Source organism: Tursiops truncatus, chromosome 21, assembly GCF_011762595.2.
Source record: "Tursiops truncatus isolate mTurTru1 chromosome 21, mTurTru1.mat.Y, whole genome shotgun sequence".
Lineage (NCBI taxonomy): Eukaryota > Metazoa > Chordata > Mammalia > Artiodactyla > Delphinidae > Tursiops > Tursiops truncatus.
Genome location: NC_047054.1, coordinates 6352708 through 6372471, shown reverse-complemented (window position 1 = coordinate 6372471; position 19764 = coordinate 6352708). Strand labels below are relative to the sequence as shown.

Genomic DNA, 19764 nt, shown 5'->3' with positions numbered 1-19764 from the left:
ATGCGCGGATTTTCTCTAGCTGTGGCGAGCGGGGGCTACCCTTTGTTGCGGTGCGCGGGCTTCTCACTGCGGTGGCTTCTCTTGCTGCAGAGCACGGGGCTCTAGGCACGTGGGCTTCAGTAGTTGTGGCATGCGGGCTTAGTAGTTGTGGCTCACATGCTCTAGAGCGCAGGCTCAGTAGTTGTGGCGCACGGGCTTAGTTGCTCCTTGGCATGTGGGATCTTCCCAGATCAGGGCTGGAACCCGTGTCCCCTGCATTGGCAGGCTGATTCTTAACCACTGCGCCACCAGGGAAGTCCCTATGAAATTGGTTTTATAATAATGACCCAAGGTTTGGAGCGGCCCCTAGTACATTCCTCAGTGAGAAGACTTTGCCTTCACTTTGTCTACATACTAGTGATAGGTATTTCTTATTCATCTGCCACAAAGTTGATTTTTCCAAACCTTCACTATAACTCATTTTTAGGGAAGTATTACTTTTCTGTCTTCTTATCTTCTTACTGACTTAACTTAGATTCTAATAATTGTTCTTACTGAATACCACAGTGTGATTCTGTAGAACTATGGACGCAATAAAACTGGGTGAGTTCCAATAGCAAAGAAGGAAGTATTAACTAATTTAATTGACAAACCAATGTTTCCCAGCCTGGTATACTATTCAGATTTTTGTTATAAGTTTGTGAATAAATTAAACTGTTTCTGCCCTAGGGACGCAAGTCAGACATGTGGTTGTGGGAATCTTTGTCTTTCCCACACCACTCTGCATTTTAAAAATTCTTCTGCGGGAAGATCCCAACATACTATAGCTGTTCTTTCTTATGCAGCTAATTTTCCCTGGAGAGAAGCCATAGAAAATCCAAATCAAGTTTTTTTCTAGTCTATTTTCATGTCACTTCTTCGGAGAGCTACACTTTTCTGTTAAATTGTCAATAAATATTCTAATCCAGGAAAAGGGGGACAGTAGGAAATGGGAAGGGGAAAGGAACAAATTCTTCGCGTTGGCAGGCACACTAATGAATGTGTGATGAATTATTCTATACAAATTGCAATATTGTCTCACTTAAAGAAGCTTTTGAAAGTATAGGTGTGGTATGTAACTGATTCAGTTTGCTGTACCCCTGAAACTAACACAACATTGTGAATCAACTATAGTCCAATAAAAATTTTAAAAAATAAAAGTATATGTGTGTGTATATATATAAATAATATACTCAAGAGAACTGAAATCGTATGTTCGTACCAAGACTTGTCCATGTGCAGCATTCATATGCAGTTTATATGAATGTTCATAGCTGCATTGCTCACAATAGCCGGAGGGTGAAAACAACCCACATGTCTGTCAGCTAGTCAGTGGATTTACAAAATGTGGCATATCCATACGATGGAACATTATTCAGCCAGAAAAAGTAATGAAGTGCTGATGTACGTGCCGGACACAAACGTCCACATGCTGTGATTTCATTTACGTGAAATGTTCATAATCGGGACATCCGTAGAGACTGAGAGTAGGTTTGTGGTAGTGGGGTGGGTGTGTGCGGGAGGATGGTGTGCGGTGTCTGCCGTGGCTGAAAGGTGTCTTGGAGTGGGGAAAACGGTCTGGGATTTGTTAGCGGGGTTGTATAGCTCTTTGAATAAACTAAAACCATTGAATTGTATGCTTTACAATGGTGAATTTTATGGTATGTGAATTAGAGTTCAGATTTTTTAAAAAGTTTACCGAGGAATTAGATTCTTTGGTTACCCTAAAAGTCAGGCCAGTATTTCATGTTATATAGACCACATCAGCTCTTAGTTCAAATATTGTACACAGTGGGGGTCATTTCGGTTCCCACCGCATCTCTATTTGAGTAGAAATAGAACTGAAAGAATCAGGGACTTGGAGTCAGAAATTAGGGAATTGTTCCTGAGTCTTGAGTGACCATGGGCAAGGTGCTACCACCTTTATTCTGTTGCCAGAAATGAGGATCATATGTTTACTCTTGTCAGAGTTTTCCAAATCAAAGGGTTTCTGAGAGGCCATAAGCTTCTTGAGGGCAGGTTTCCAACAGCTTCCCACCGGGTCTTATACATGTAGATATTTAATAAATGTGTATTAAATGACTGTTGATTTAAATTGAGGAAGTCATGGGAGTGCTGTCTAAACTTCCAGCGCCCTGTAGGTATGCGGTTTAACCGAAAGTGTATACTGGTCTATTCGTGGAAACTTAAAACCAGTGTAGATGTTATGTTCTATTTCCAAGGTGTTCTGTGACTAATGTATGGCCACACTGAATCAACTTCTTTTCTAGGCCTTCCAGTATTAAAACATGTGCTGACACCAAGAATAAAGGCAACTCATGTTGCTTTTGATTCTATGAAGAATTACTTAGATGCAATTTATGATGTTACAGTGGCTTTTGAGGGGACTGTGGATGATAAAGGGCAGCGGAAAGAAGCGCCGTCCATGGCTGGTAAGTTGGTTTCGAGTGAGTCATGTATGTTCACCCAGGTAGAGTTTATTTTGTAAAAAGGTAGGTGTGTTCTACTACATTACATTGATATGGTTTCCAAGTATATATACTTGTATTTCTCACATATTTTTTATTAATCTGTAACAGTTGAAATTTCATTAGTCCTGCTAAGTTTGGTACTTCTTGGCTGTCCTGTTAGTCCTTGAACTTGCCCAATATCATTAACTCAGCCTCTTTCCTTCCAAGTTTTACACCAAGAAATGGAAAAGTTACATAAATCTAAGGAAGGAGTGAGGCAGGAGAGTGCAACCTAGCAGCGCTGAGGTGTGCACTGATGCTCAGTGTCTATCTTTGTATGTGTTTTTCATATAACATCGGTGACATCTAGTGTCACTGACAGTTATGTGACTTTTTCTTTTTTTCAGCCATGTGCTAGGTATTGGGGACCTTTGAGCTACTGTTTATGTCAGAATAACCAGAAAAAACTAGAATTGTAAGCAAGCAGAATGTTTTAGTTAGACATACCCACAGGCACTCGTGATTGCTGTCGCCGTTGGGACGTGGGGTGGGCACAGGACGCGTGTGGAGCCGCCGTCCCCTCCTCGGGGTGTCAGGCTGGGGCCTCACGCTTCGCCTTGGCAGCTGGCGGCCGTGCGACTAGCTTACTTGTCAGGTGCTTCTCTCCGTAGCAGCTCTTGAAGGCGGCTGTTCAGAAAGTGTTCAGGGGCACAGAGGGTAGCTCCCGGACGTTGGGAGAGAGGACAGATGGCTGAGGCAGGAAGGGACTAAAAGGTGGCAAATTTGATGGTGGCGGGAGGAGGTCAGACCTGGGGCGGCTGCACCTAAAGCAAGACCGACCGACCGCTCTCGTGACCGCCTTCAACTCCGAGGAAAGCCGGAAGCTCACGCTTTTTAAATTTGATTTTAAGTGTAATTCTTTGGCATATATTATACATCATACAGTTTAAAAATCAGAAGTATATAAAGTGTACAGTGAAACGGCCTGTTTCCACCCTGTCCCCATCCACCTGGTCTCCCCCTTCCCCTCCGCAGTGGTAACCACTTTTCTTCCTTTCTTGTGTATCGTGTGTACAAATTTACTGTCCATCCCTCTTACAGAAAAGGCAACGTATAATACTTTTTTTTCTTTTTTAACTGTGGAAGGAGTCATTCACCCAGTTCTCCATTTGAGGACAGTGCATTTAGTTATTCAGCAGTATTGCCACCCGTTTATCAAACGTTGTTCAAAAAGTAAGATTAAACACATTTTTATTGTTTATGAAGACCAGATCTAATTCCCATAATAACCTTTTAAAAATGCTGCTTTATCATGTCACCATCCAGTCCTAGGAACTCGTGGGCTGGGCCGCGCCCACGGGATCAGCGCTGGCGTCCCGGGACTCAGCATCCTGGTCCCTAAGCCCCTCCTTCACATCGTTTCCTCCTACTCTGTGCTGCTCGCTGGGTGGGACCGCTTTCCTCGCTGTCACTGAAACCCTCCTGCACCTCCATGCGGGCTCTGACCGAGGGCCGTGTGTAGGCCAGGCCACCTTCCCCTCTGTTGCTCTCATCCAAGTCTGCAACCTTGTCCCCATGAAGGCTTCCCTCGCTCCTCTGCTTGCTAGCTCACGAAGCTTCCTCTTGCTCTCCACTCCCGTGGCACAAAGTGCACGTAAGGTTAGCACTTGGCATGTGGCTAATCTGCCCCCGCCCAGGTAGATCAGAAGTGCCTTTGGAGGCAAACCGTTTTCAGCTGTGTCTCCCGGGCTCCAGACCCAGCGCCCCATCTCATTGCTCCCGTAGCCGACGGGGCTTTGTGTATTCATGACGGAGGGTCTCTGTTTTTGAAAAGGCTGGCTTTCCTAGCTGTCACACTCAGAAGCCATGTGGAAAACAAAATGTGTCATTTCGTCAATTAAGAGTAAATATTTCCGCAAGGAAGACTACAGCAGAGTAAAAGCAAAAGACAAGCGGAGGGTTGCAGAGAAAAAGGCTGATTTCCTTAATGTACAAAGTGTTCCTATAAATTGATATGATCAGTAGTAACTCAGTAGAAAAATGGGTAAAGGGCAAGAACAGACAGTTCACAGAAAAAAATTGTTCAACCTCATTCATAATAAGAAAAATTCAAATTAAAACGTATAATGAGATACCATTTTTTTACTATCAGACTGGCAAAAATCCCCATTAACAGGTTAGATAACAGGCCCTGTGGGTGAGATTAAAGTATGTCAGAGACTTTCATACTTTGCTGGTAGGAGTGCAATACAGTACAACCTCTGTAGAAGTTGGCCAGACAATGTCTATCAAAGTTACAAAAGCATTTACATTCCCACTGCTGAGACATTATTCTACAAATATACCTGTGCACGTAAGAGATGACATCTGTTGTGTGTTGATTTTGATTGTGAGTTGAGACCTGTAGCTTGAAAAACTCTCATTATTACATAAACTGATTGATACGCTGCTCTACTTAGTCTAGTATAAATTAAGATTCACTTTAAATTTAGATGTAAGTAGGGTTAAGTATAAAATTCCATAACTTGGAATATTGTAGGTACCTTGTGGCTGAGTTGAATAAGTATTAAATGTTATCTCCATACACAGTGGGCTGTTATTTAATATTCATATTTGATAGCCCAATTAAAAATTTTTTTCCATAAAGTTGCTAGATTGTTCATAGATATGCCGTAGACTGGTGTTTCTCAAAGCCCTGTAGGAGGATCGAGGTTCCATCAGAGTTACCTGGGTGGCCTCAGCTGCACTGCAGACTGCTGACAGGCTCGCTGCAGCGGGGCTGAAGCTGCGTGCTGGTGGCCCTGCAGGGGTCCTTGCGGTGGCCAGCGTCTGGTAGCGTGGGTCTCATGAGGCCTCGTGTCAGAGAGGGCGACGGCAGGTAGCGAACCGTGTCCTTCCCGTTTCGTGGTCTGTTTCATTAGAATGTGGGTATGGCTCAGAGCCATCTGGGCGTCCTCTTGTGGTTCATCTGGTCTTTTCAGCAAAGTCTGAACGCTTTCGTGGACAGCGTCCATTGGGCAGAGGTGAGACAGGGCAGTTTGATTGTAATTGATTTATAAATCCTGTTTTTAAAATGGGTGGTGTACCAGAAGAAATTGTGAGCTAAAGGGCAACAATTGATATTCTGTTTAAGCGTTTTATATGGTTCTAGGTAACTTTTTTGCCTTAATATTTTCTTATACGAAAAGAAAACATATTCAGAGGGAAAGAAGGGAAAAAACTCTACAAACTCACCTGTCCAGATGCAGCCCCAGACAACAGTTCAGATGTTTCCCTCAAAGTCTTCTTTTCTGTAATGTCTGTATGTTGGCGTGATGTGCCTTTATGTATTTTTTTAAATGAGATTTTATATATGTATATATATCTTCATATCCTGCTTTTTTCCCCCTTAATAGTGTGTCATGAACATCTTTACATGTCAGTATATACACTTATGTAATTTTTGTATAAGGCTACGTAGTGTTCATTGGTGTGAATATACAACAATGTATCTATCCAGTTTTTGTTGGATTTAGGTCACATTGGTTTTTTGTTTTTGTTTTCAGAGGGAAGGGGGCAGGTTGTAAGGCGGACGGTAAGCAGTATGGGCACCACCTGCGGGCCCGGCGTGCAGAGGCGCACAGCTCAGCCCACACACATCCTGGGCCCCGCTGTCTGTGCTCTGCCTTTCTCGCTAGGTTCCCCAGGCACAGAGCACTCGGTCTCTGAGAGACTAGACCTTGTGACATGTGTGGATACTTGGAAGACTTTCTGTTTGGCCCTAGCGTATCAATATACTCTAGGGACCTGCTGGAAAAGCTGTAGTTAGAAAACAATTACACCTTAGTTTGAGTACTTTTCTACCTTCCCTAAATATTATGGATAATTGTTGCTCATGCCCTATGAAATGTGCCCCAACTAAAAGCGTTTTTACTAATATAGACACAAAAGCTTCATTGACTATCGAGGAAAGTATTCGTTATTCATTTCTTACCTTTGGTGGGAGAACCTCCTGGGTGCGCTGAGAGTTGATCTGGTGCTTGTATGGTCTGTATCTGGACGCCTGACCACAGGGACTGGGCCAGCCTGTCTCCACTGCTGACGACACTGGGCCTTGGTTCATTCATCCCCACGGGGAGACAGCAGTCCTTGCCTAGAGAGGTGCACGAAGGTCCAATGAAGTGACGTGCACGAAAGCGTGGTGTAAATACCACAGTACCGTGTACATTTTAGGTGGGAAAACCTAAAAGCACCCATGCGAACTTCAGGGCCCTTTCCTCACGCCAGCATCTTACTAGAGGCCTTGCTGACACGTCCCAAACACTTGAGTTCACAAGCATTCGTTCCTGACGCTGGAAGTGCAGTCGGTTTAGTTTCCTTGCGGACTCTGTACGTCTGTGCACGGGACTTGGAATATCAAGGATAAACGCAGTGTCAGTTGGATGACCACTTAATTAACAGAAGTGTTGAGGGGCAGGCGTAGGTAATTAAGTGAAGGTAGGAAAGTTGGTGTCGGCATCCGTGTTTTTATGTATCAGAAATAGAAATAGGAAGGTGAGGTGAGAAGTCACGTGCAGCCAACAGATTCTGGTCAGTCACCTGCAGCGCACGCATGTGTGGGGTCCTGTCCCACGTGCTCCCAACACCCTCACGTTGCAAAGAGGAATCAGAGGAGGTGGCTTTCGGTGGTCGGCTACGTCTTGTTTCCCTTCATAATAGCGTAGCTCATGACAACCTCTCAGGCAGGGGCTGCTGCTGTCACCTCCCTCGTACGGACGTGGAAACAGGCACAGAGAGGCTGACAGGTATGCGCAGGGCTGACAGGTATGCGCAGGGCTGGTGAGGGCTCAGAACCCAGGCCACTGGCCCACTGGCTGTGCTCTTGGCCCATGCCCAGTTCAGCTCCTGAAAGCACTTCTTAAGCCAGTCTTTGATTTAAAGGGAAATGGAACTTGAGGAAAATTAAGAGAAAAATATTGAAAAAGTAAAATCTTCCCTGTGGCAGTGTTTTTGCACATTTATCATCAAAGCCAATTCATTCCTAAAAGTGTAGAAAAAATGAGAATTTTTGATGACCTAAGTGCAGCATGTTACTCAGAGCAGTTGTAGCGAGCACTTAGCAGAAAGAGGTGTGTGTGGTCCAGAGGCGGAACCCTCTTTAAGGGTTAGCTTAAAGTCTTCCGCAAACTCTGCAGCACACTAGTCACCGCTTCTCAGAACACGTCTTTGGACGCATATCGGCTTGAGATAAAAGGGCTCGGCCTCCTACTTGCGTACCCACCCAGGGAACATAGTCTTCTCTTAAATCTCGTAGCAATATTTCCTTGTTCTCCAGGAATTTAAGTATGTTAATATGCTCATGTCTCCACAGAAAGCCACCTGCAGAAAAGGGTATTTCCGGACTCAAAGTTCTGTCTTATCTTGGAATAAATCCTGACCTTATCCCTTGTGCCATGTGGGCTGCAAAAAGGACCATCTGCTTTTTTCAAATTAGCATGTTTTGGGAGCTGTAATTATTGAAGGGCTCATAGCTATTCCACGGAAAGAAATTTGGTTCCCGAACCACGTAGAATACGTTAAAATACAGCAAGGATCAGGAAAGCAAGGAGTACCAGTGAGTAGAAACCACTGGCAGGTCACAGAGGAGCGGGGAGGACTGTGGAGCCGTGGAGGCAGGGCCCGGGCCGGCCCAGCACTAGGACCGAGGGGTTAAACGCCCCTGTGCGCCCAGTGCTGCCAGCGACACCCATCCCTGCCCTGTGGGGCTCACCGCCCAGTGGGAGCAGCGGGGACGCGCGACAAACCCTAGGCTTGGGACCGGAGGCTGGTGGCCCCGTGAAGGGGATCGGTGGGTCTGATGGTGGTTGGCATCTGGGGATCCCTTCGGAGGGTGGGTCCGTGCTTCTAGTAGAGGCCAGCCTCCTGACCCTAAAGGTTGTTGTATGGAAAGTCACATTTGGTTGATTTAACTCGTGACCTAGTTAACTGTGGAAGACTTGGAAGTTATTACTACTTCAGCTTGAAACCCAAAACCACCAGTTTATGATCTTTGTTTTCTTCTTCTTTTTTTTTTTTTTTTGGCTAAAGAAAAAATCTGGTCTTCATTGTTTTTAAACTTTTTTAAAGCTCATTTTTATCGTTTTATGTAACTGTGAATTCTAAAATAATAAAAATGAAATATTTTTGTTTCTTGTTAGAATTTCTCTGCAAAGAATGTCCAAAAATTCATATTCACATCGATCGTATAGACAAAAAAGATGTCCCAGAAGAACAAGTATACATGAAAAGATGGCTTCATGAACGTTTTGAAATAAAAGATAAGTGAGTAACGACAGTTCTAGCGCTTCAGAAACAGTGGCTCAACAGTCACTATAGTAAACAGCGTGAGACGAATGTAAACAGTTTTATTATCTTAAAAAAGCCTTTTATGAACTCAAGTCAGATCTCATTCCATGCCTCCTCTGTCCATGTTTTAAACTTGACTGTTACAGGTCACTGTGAAAGATCTTGTTATGGGGGCTGTCCTTTGTTATTTACTGCATTTCAGTAATTTGTGTATAAAGATATAAAATTTTTTAAAGAAGAGAGAGACACACAGAAAGCTTTGTACTGTTGAGCTGCCCCAGGCCCGCCCTCCCGGGTCCAGGGGAGTGTGTGTGTGCTGAGGGCAGGCCGGCAGGCCAGCGGTGTGTAGAGAATCGGGCTGTGGGGTGGAGGATGGTGTCTCACGTGTATGTGGAACTGACTCCAGTGTATTTGTTGGAAGAAGAAGGGGCGGTTGACATTTTCACGAAAAAAGTGTCCTTTTGCTTTTAGTATTTTGGGGCCTAAACCGTTCCTGGGGTTGGCCTTGTGTTTCTCCCACCAATAACATGACTTGGGAGCTAGTGCAGTGTTGGCCCCTGGCTGAGAGTTGCTGTGAGTTAAGTTCCAGGCGGGGCCTCTGGATGCCTCTGGCAAAGGCGGAGCTCGAGGTCAGATGAGGGTGCGCCTGTTAGTCTCCCTGTGATTTACACAGATTTCTAAAGGTAGAAATTTTAGAATTTTCTTCTCTTTTCAGGAAGATAAAAACTGGGTTCTTAGGTTTAGACATAATACTTAGAAATTGAATTTCCGTGGATGAAAATTTCAGCATATATTATTTATTTACTATTCGTTTTGTTTTCAGTGGAAATTTTATCCTTTTTGTTTTTTGAAAGATGTGTTTTAAACATCTATACTTTTTTTCCTCTTTCTGAAAAAAATGGCTCTGTGAGTTATAGGATGCACCATTTAAATTTATTAAGACCACATTGAAAAGAATGGTTTTTAAAGGCTTTAGAAAATACTTCCAGGGCTTCCCTGGTGGCGCAGTGGTTAAGAATCCGCCTGCTAATGCAGGGGACTCGGGTTTGAGCCCTGTTCTGAGAAGATCCCACATGCCGCGGAGCAACTAAGCCCGTGCGCCACAACTACTGAGCCTGCGCTCTAGATCCTGCAAGCCACAACTACTGAGCCCACGAGCCACAGCTACTGAAGCCCACGCACCTAGAGCCCATGCTCCCCAACAAGAGAAGCCACCGCAATGAGAAGCCCATGCATCGCAACAAAGAGTAGCCCCCGCTCGCTGCAACTAGAGAAAGCCCGCGTGCAGCTACAAAGACCCAATGCAGCCGCAAGAAAAAAATACTTCCAAAATTCTGTTTATGTTCAGAAATTTTACCTGTGTTTTAGTCTCCTAAAATGCTTCTTCTCAGGAAACTGCCATTGTTTCTCCTCTCCTTGGTGTATGGCAGTAAAATATTTCCTAATTAACCCTCCTAGATTAACTTTAACAAGTGAAAGCTATTAAAAATGTACTGTGTTGAAAATGAAACTATATGAAGTTTATAAACAAATTTCTGTATTTCATTGACTCTCAATTGTGCATGACAATGTGTTAAACCAATTAATCAGCGCTACCCACTTTGGATATGGAAGAAATTTTAAAAGTACGATTTATGTGTTTTGACATGAAAATCTGTTATCAGAAAAAAAAACCCTGAACAATATGATTAATATCCTATGTATTTTGTGTTATAGGTGTTTATATGTATATTTAGAATGAGTCTGGACGTTTTAAAACAGTGATTTTCTCTAGGGAGTGTGAGTTGAAAGGCAACAGAAAGACTTTCCCTTTTTGTACTTTGTGTTTCAGATTTTTATGTTGAGTGTATTCTGCTATTATAACTTTACATTTTTAAAATAAGGAAACTGCATTAGCTATGCTACTTTTCCTTCTTTTACCTGCTGTTGTAATTCCATGCGAATAGGGGCGCTGGGGGGTAACTCTCCATCTATAAGAGCTGCTGGTCTTTTCTCTGACTTGTGGTAGAATAGGAGCTGCGCTGAGGAGTGTCTGGAGGGGTAAAGACGGGGGAGGCAGAGAAAAAGCCCGTGTGCGTGTCAGGTCCCTGTGAAGTTTTAAAGATCTAAAGTTTAAAAAACATCCCCATAAAGTTACTTGAAACCATCTGTCTTTACATATTACATATAATTCCTATACATTAATCATAGAGCATATTAAAGATATTTTTAGTGTCTAGAAACTCCAATTAAACCAACTCTCTGGGTGTTTCCTATAAGGACCTATAACTTCTCCAGCATATAATAGGCAGCCAATAAATATTTGTTGAATTACAATATTGAAATGGCTAAACCTGAAAGTTAACACTTCTTTTTTTTCATTCTGGCCATAGATTGCTTATAGAATTCTATGATTCACTGGATCCAGAAAGAAGAAACAAATTTCCCGGAGAAAGTGTTAATTCTAAACTAAGTCTCAAGAAGACCTTACCATCATTCTTGATCTTAAGTGGTTTGACTGCTGGAATGCTTATGACCGAGGCTGGAAGGAAACTATATGTAAAAACGTGGGTTTATGGAACCTTAATTGGCTGCTTGTGGGTTAGTATTAAAGCGTAAGCGCGTAGCTGTCTCCAGGCAGTGGGATGTGCTACGTTGTTTATTACTGGCGGCTGCACATTACATCCGATTGTTCCTGAATTTAATAAGAAGTGTAAATAAAGCCTTGTTGATTGAACATTGGATGAAACAGAATTTCTGACTAAAGCCGATATGCAGTTGGTCTTGGGCAAACATACATGGTTTTACAACTTTAGTCCAGAAGCTGCTGGAAAGGGAAAAGATAAACAGAGTTTATGTTATAGTTGGCATTTCCTATGAACTAATGTCAACTCCAGAAGACTGTTAGGATTATCTATTTTGTTACTGTTTTGTAATTCCGATAGCTGCATTCATGAACGTTAATTTGCAGTACATGTCACTGTATTTGTTATCTTCAGTTTTTTACAACTTGACTGGTCCAAACTCTTATCACTGAAATATTTAGTGTCTTGCAGCTGTGTAATATTCTGCCTTGTGTTTAATTTCTCCAAGTCGATGAAAGAAATTGTAGTTAAGTATGGAGAAGGACACGAGGAGAGGCTGAGGAATGCTGGTGAGGGGAGCTCTGGTTAGCGAGGACTTGTATTGTATTGTGTTGTTAGCCGAGTTCACTTCATGTTGGCAAAGTGATTAGCATCTCTGGTATTTACTGAAACAGCTTCATTTGCACACCCTGTACTCTATACAAAAGAATAATGTATAAAAATACGAGAATTAAGTTTAAGTTAAAATTGTGATCCTGATTCATTGTAGCAGAACTTTAAATTGCTCAGCTTTTTGAAGATTTAAGCTAAGCTCCTAGCACTTCATGACATTTGTGCCATAAGTACTTGAAAACCTTAAGATTTCCTGTTATTTTTTATATCGAAATAATCAGTGTGAACCTTTGTTGGACCTGAGTCCATAGATATTTGAGATGGTGGGAGCTCTCAAACACCTGACTAGGTTTATTAGCATGTGCCTTTTGCCTGTTACTCTTGGGTTTAGCAAACTGTTTAATCCCCAAATCATTTTGTTTATGTCATCGTGGTCGGTTTCCACTGTATTCGTGTTCTTTTCCTTTGGATCACTGGCAGGGGTGCTGCTCAGGGCTGGCCCAGGGGCTCACGGGAAAGCGCTGTGTCGCCAGCCAGCGTTGGTCCTGATGCGGAGTTGAGCCTTGTAAGCTCTCGTGAGCAGCCCACCATCCACAGCAAAGGCATTTTGCGTTCGTCTTATGTCAAGAAATCACCTTCCTCAAGCCAGTGAAGTACAGGCTTAATCCATCAGGACGGAGTGAATTTGTTTCATTCCCATTGGTATTAATGGGGCCACACAATTCATCTGTATCACCTGAAAAGAAGAGCTTTGTTTCAGGAACCAAATCACACAATTTTCAGTCATGGAACGATAAATCCCCTAGAAGAGGACCATTTTTAAAGTGCGATCTGCTCTATTTTTAATGTTACAATTCAAGCTTGATTGCCTGCTGGTCATTTAAGATACCAGTTCTGCTTCCGAGTAATGGATTTTTATCACCATTTAAATCATGATAAACAAAATGGAAACACAAATTAAGGGAAATTTGGTCTGATTTTCCAGAACCAGAGTAAGCCATTTCAAGTAACCCCTCTGAAGAGTTGGGTGGTGTGAATTGGTTTGTGTGTGTTAGTATGTGTGTATGTATTGATACACACATTGCCACAGGACACAGTTGGCTTCATTATGAATGGGGGTGCAGGTAAAACTTGTTCTCATGCCAAACTGCAATTTTCTCTTACCCTGTAAAGTGCAATTTAGATCAACCCCATGTCTTCGTTAAATACTCTTTTTAACAGTCCTAAACTTAGAAACTTTTTCTAATTAGATCACAATAAATGTAAGTTGTGTAACTTACTTTGAATGTCATGGATATGTTCTCAATTTAAATTTTAAGAAGCAATACCGTTGGAATCATGCTGATTATAACTGATTTGAAGAAGGCCAGGTGACCTGCATAAGATCACTTGAACAGCATGTTTCTTGTAACTATCCTTATATTCTCGCAAAAGGTCTATAAAATATTTGTTTAAAATTTTTTTTGTGTCAAAATATTTGGAAAATTAGAAGCTTCTTTTTAACATGTATTGATATGACTTGAATTATTTTATGAAATTAAGAGCCCTGTATACCTGTAAATCTTTTCACATAATATCGTTTAAGCTTTTGTTTGTGCTACTGTTGATTTACAGCTCAGTTGGTACCTGGTTTATCTTTAAAAGAATGCGATCGATGTGCATGCTTTTACGTTCTTCGCAGAAGGGTGTGTTGGGATGAAAGTAAAAGAAAAAATAAAATCTTTCACCGTCTCTAATGTCTGTGCTATTTTGTGACCGAAACATTCACCAACAGTCTCTTATTCCATAAAATAGGCTTCATGGCTGGCCTTGTGTTCTGAATATATAAAACTATAATAATTTTTCTTAAGTATTGGGCAAGTGTTTTTTTAATACATTAAAATCTTCAAAATTGTGAAGCAGTATATTTGGTTAACTCATCCTATACTTTATAAGATGTATGGCAAATATTAATTACTTAACAATTCTGTGATAATTAGGATACCTCACAGAAACATGTCAGATGCCTAAAATTAGCCAGGTTGGTGAGTCCAGTGTGAACCTGACTAATCCTTACATCACACATACCAGTGATTTCTTTCATATGTATCATTTCCGTGTGATTTTTTTTCTCATTTAGAATGGTACAGTTCTCCTTTATAGCCAGATTATGTAAACTTTATCGTTTCCTTAGTAATATTGTGTGGTTTATACTTAGTGTTCACTGAATAGGTCCATGTCAATAAAATGATCTGAATAAATTGACCATTAAAACAAAGAAATAATATAAAAAATTTGCCCATCAAGTAAAATTAAACTGTAACCTTAATCGTATTTGTTCTTGAAGTGTCAGATGGGGAAGAGGTTTCCTTGGCCCCTATCCAGATGTCATCTTTGCTTATAAGTAGGTTTTCTTTTTTGGGTAGGGACGTGTTTTTATTATGAATTACACATATTTTTAGATTGAAGATTAGCTAACTTGGAATATTATGTTACCGTTTGGTATAACTGGCGTTATAAACACACTAACTTAACCTAACACCTAAGCATTAGACTGAAAATTGGTACTTGGCCAAACTGATAATTGGAAATACTCAGATAATTGATGTTATATAGGTAAAATCTGCATTGACGGAATCTAAAACTTTTCATTCAGATGTTTTGGAGCGCCATGTTTGCAGTCACTAATTTATGTCAGTTTAGAGTAGTTATGATTTGACATTATCCCTAAGATTTCATTGACACCTTTTCCAATTTGTGGATGATAAAGTAAATCCATTACTTCTACCAACTGGGGGGTCATTTTTGACCTCATTCATGCCTGAGGTCAAAGAGACAGATTCCTGGTTTTTATCCTGAGTAGAAAGAAAAAAAAAAAAAAAAAAAAAACTTTCAGAAGGCCACTCTAGATAGAAAGCTCAGTACCTTCTACCGTGTGGGAGAAAATCTGATGTGGGCGGCAAACTCTCAATAAATGTTTACTGATGGGGACGAGACGGGTCAGTCATTCATCCAAATTAGTGACAATTCATGATCTTATGTGTGAATATGTAAGAGAGACATGTTCTCAAATTTTAGTTTTATGAATCTTTACATCTGAAAAAAAAATGGAAGAAGTTGCTGTGGATGTTCTCCGCGTGTCCAGCAGGAGAGAATATTTACTAACAGCCTTGTCTCCTTACGGTATGTTCAGAATAAATTCTGACTTATATTCTTGGGCTTATTGGTGTTTCCTTATTTCAACAAAAAGGGAAATATAAATCTCAAAAGTTATCTGGTGATACATGGGGTGGTAAAGGATATATTTGGTTACCGTTACTTCATGTATGTGTGATATGTAAGTATGTTTTATTGACACCTGTAGCGATAGAATACTGTATGTTGTTTTAAAAGCTCATTTTGCTTTTATACTTGCCAAGACTTGTTGAGTGCTTACTGTGCGTTGGGTGCTGTGCTTACCCACAGGCGTGATCTCTAATCCTCATAATAGATCCCGAGCAGTGGGGATCTGTTGGCCTTTGAGGGTAACAAGTCTGTAGGCGGACTGCCAGGTTTTGGGTCCTGGTTTTACCACTTGATATCTGACCTTGGGCAAGTTAAAGTTTCTGTGACCCGATTTTTTCATCTGTAAAACAGCGATACTAATCGTGTTTACCTCAAAGAGTTGCTGAGGACTCAGTAAGTCAGTGCATCTGAAGCACGACATGTAGTGCATGGAATGTAGCCGGTGCTAAATAAGTCTTGTTCTTGGAAGGTTCCTCCTGCCTCCGGTTTTACAGATGAGGAAACTGAAGCTCAGAGTTTGAATAAAATAATACAAAGTCACATAACTAATAATTCGGGCAGAAAAAAGCGCTCCCATTCTTTTCTGCTTAGTGACGATGTAACACAGTACTTCAAGCTACTTAAGTGCCTTTAAAGGTGGATGATCGTAACTACAATCATAGTTATTTAAAGATAACAGGTTTTGTTTTAAATCTAGATCAAATAATCCAGAGATCATAAAAGGAAAGATTCTCCATATTTTCATAGGAAAGTCTCATGGTCTCTCCAAACTGACTCCACGTTGGTCCTGAGAGCCAAGGAGGTGCCTGTCCTTCAGGTTGGTAGCACAGCATCCTTCCCACGTTGGTAAAGGGGAGGTGTAACAGCAGGTTCAGAGGGCTTTCCTTACAGTGGTACAGAGGAGCGTAATGTTTGAAATTATCCCACCTAAGTCCCCTTACTAAGGGAAATCACAAACTGTACAATAATCTGGGCTTTATCACTACATGTTTATAATGTTAGAAAAATTACCTTCCCTGTTCGAGCCCTCCTTTATCTATAAAATGAAGAGAATACTTACTTACCTCACAGAGTTTAGTAAGAGTCAAAGGGGTTAATAGTTGTAAAAATGCATCCTTACAGGGACTTCCCTGGCGGTTCAGTGGTTAAGACTCTGTGCTTCCACTACAGGGGGCCCGGGTTCAATCCCTGGTCAGGGAGCTAAGATCCCGCATTGCTGCACAGCACGGCCAAAAAAAAATACATTCTTACATAAAGTTCATGAGTGAGATGATTACAATTCTTCCTAAATTACTTCAGCTTTACTTGCTGTATAATGTGTGACTAAATAATTATTTTCTGATGCACATAGGAATATTAAACATTTTTGAGTCATTCAGGATCGTGTTTATGTTGTGTTCTGTCCATGCATCCTGGAGCTACTTTCCATCTGCATCACAGGACAATTAGCCGGTTTTCATTTGTTCACGACTGTCTCCATCTTTTACGAGGTCTTTGGAAGTTCGTTTCGGGGAAGGTGCCAGAGAAAGTTGTGTTTTTCCGACTCCCCACCCCATCCCAGTGTCTTATCACTGCTCAGAATGGGAAATACCAGTAAGCACATTTGGAGATCATTTCTTGCTGTGTATAATGGAAACCAGGATGAAGAAAGAAAGAACCCAACTTAGAAGAAAGCGCAGTTTCAAATTGAGGAGCCGCTGAAGAGAACTAGAAGTAAAGGAGCATTTCCCTGTCGAGCTGCTGTGTATGGGGTGTGGGGAGCTGACGGAGAACATTCTGGAACCCTGGAAGGTGTCTGAAGAATATCTACGGGGCTTTGTCCCGTGCGTGCTTTGGCTGATTGATTTTATTCTTGGTGGTGGGGGTTACAGTTTGACCTTGTAGCTGAAAGGCGATCTCGAGAGCTAGCAGCACAGTTACTGTCACTTAAAGATTTCGGGGGTGTGATTGTTGTTCCCCAGATTTTCTACAGCTGCAGCCAGCATTGCACATTCACCTCACAAAATATCACAGAGCACCTGCGAGGGCTGAGCTGACACAGCTATTTCCAAAGGAGCCTACTTAGGGTGCAAGGAGAGATGGTGAAGAATCCGGCAAAGCCAAAGACATCTTAGGAAGTAGGGGATACTACTGGACACGGGTTCAGGTTTTCGCAGAGCACGATGGTGCTCCGAGGACCTACACGGATGACAGCTGTTGGTGACGCCATCCATTGCTGGCACGTTCTTCCGAGAGGCAACTCACCTGGAACCAGGAAGAGTAAAAGCAGTTGCTGCGGGCTTCCCTGGTGGCGCAGTGGTTGAGAGTCAGCCTGCCGATGCAGGGGACGCGGGTTCGTGCCCCGGTCCGGGAAGATCCCACGTGCCGCGGAGCGGCTGGGCCCGTGAGCCATGGCCGCTGCGCCTGCGCGTCCGGAGCCTGTGCTCCGTTGCTGCTCTGACCTCGGGGATCTTGAGGATGCTGGCACCTCGGGGGGGGTCACAGCACCCAACGCTGTCAGTTACACACTTCGTGTCTCTTCAGAGAGTGGCTTCGTGTAGCTCTTTATCATCCATTCTGTCTTTTAATGCTTTTTGTTTGGGGAGATTTGGGGAGGAGTGGGGGTGGGGGGGGAGTGAGTGGAGAGGCCGGCGTAAGAGCATGGACTCCGGAGCCAGGCCTCTGGGGTTTGAACCCTCCAGCTCCGCACCGGCTGGGCGACCTTGGTCCGCTGCCTAGTCTCTGTGCCCCCGTTTCCTCACTTATAAAATGGCTATGATGAGAATGGTCCCTACCTCATAGAGTGGTTGTGAGGATTAATGAATAATTAATGATTAATGAAGTTCCTGGATGATAAAGTACGCCTGTCATGTTCTAAGCGCTCGATGTTAGCTGTTGTTATTACTAGTGTTCTGAAAATTCAGAGCCATGAGGTTGGCAGCCACCCTTCCGCCCAGGAATCCCAGTATTAAATTGGTAGCTGAACTACATACAAGTCTGGTGTACCTGTGCCTTTTATTGTATTTTATTGTAAACTACCTCGAATTCTTTGTCCATATATATGTCCATAACTGGCTCTGCCTTATACTAGAACTAATAGCATTCTTGTTTCAGGTTTTTGGTATGTTGGTCTAATTTGGCCTGTGACAGACACAAACTTCACATTGTGAAACGAAATAAAGGATATCGAAAAGGTCAACCCAAAAGTGTATCCCTCTCTTCTTGTGCACTAATGTCTTTATTCTTTTTTTTTTTTTTTTTTTTTTTGGTCTCTGTATTCCTTCCCCATTCTCTTTCTAGAAGTTGAGATAAATAAAGGATTTTAGATCAGAAATAAATCCAATGCAGAGCATCCCTCCATGTGTCCTTTTCTCGGGTACCTCCTGGCTCTGAGGTTGTCTTTGACACTCTTCTTCCTGCGCTCACTCTGGTTACCTGCTGGTCCTCTAACTTTATCAATTGTGGCACTTTTTTTCCAGATATATTTTATTACTGACTGCCGGCCTCACTCTAACGTGCGTATGTGTCTGGCGTTGGTTTCTTTTGGACAGACTGGTCTACAAGATGACAGAGGCCGGGGCTTGTGGGTCCTGAGACCCCACCACAGTTCCCAGCACGTTAGGTACCCAGCAAGGTTTGCTAAACTCACTCAATAGGTACACATCCGAGGCTCGACCGTTTACGGTTAATCATCGTGACATCAGATTGAATATCAACTGAAGGTTTTTTAAAGCAATTGTGTCTTAATTTTATAGTCTGAAGTCAACAAATTCTTTTTTAAAAGTAAATGGTATAACCAACATTCAATAAGTGATAGGGGGCTTCCCTGGTGGCGCAGTGGTTGCGAGTCCGTCTGCCGATGCAGGGGACACGGGTTCGTGCCCCGGTCTGGGAAGATCCCACATGCCGCGGAGCAGCTGGGCCCGTGAGCCATGGCCGCTGCGCCTGCGCGTCCGGAGCCTGTGCTCCGCAACGGGAGAGGCCACAACAGTGAGAGGCCCGCGTACCGCCAAAAAAAAAATAAATAATAAGAAAAAAAAAAAAAGTGATAGGGAAGTTACTATTTGGAAGGACCATCCAGGAATTGATGTTCAAGACAGTAAAGCACAACCAAGGAACAACAATCTGAGGCAAACAGGACAATGTTGAAATGTGTTCATTATGGGTTGGGCTTAGAGCAGATGCTACCTCAAACCATTTTCTGTGCAGGGAGAGGGGGATTTTTTTTTTTTAATCTATAAGTTTTTCCAAATTAAAAAATGTTAAATTTTATCAATACTAGGCACATAGGTTATTTTGTTTAGCAATGTTATCTGAACATGATTCCATATGGTATCATGATGACTAGTTAAATGTCAACACTTTTTTATCATTACTAATCAGTAAAGTCTTAAAATCTGCAGGGATTGAAAAATCCTCTATCTGGTGTATCTAAATGAATGTCATCGGTTAATGTTATGTGGTACAGTGTTTCCAAGTAGTTATTGGAAATAGGTGTGTGCTGTTGCGTCGGCTTCTAATGAAGAGCTAAAATCTTGTCACTTCTGTCTGCT

The 19764-nt window shown here is 42.3% G+C and overlaps 1 protein-coding gene across 4 annotated transcripts in view; it reads left to right on the top strand.

The window, feature by feature from the left end:
* The window catches only part of AGPAT5 (1-acylglycerol-3-phosphate O-acyltransferase 5), a 62651-nt gene extending 48952 nt beyond the window's left edge, over positions 1–13699 (top strand). For 3 of the 4 annotated variants that reach the window (XM_019921450.3, XM_019921449.3, XM_019921452.3), the window contains 3 exons: positions 2289–2450; positions 8645–8768; positions 11165–13699. In XM_019921450.3, coding sequence (XP_019777009.1) covers positions 2289–2450; positions 8645–8768; positions 11165–11390 — 512 coding nt within the window. In that variant the 3' untranslated portion in view covers positions 11391–13699. The remainder of the gene's footprint in view (positions 1–2288; positions 2451–8644; positions 8769–11164) is intronic. The other variant, XM_019921453.3, reaches the window with a different exon arrangement.
* Positions 13700–19764: the final 6065 nt, after the last annotated feature.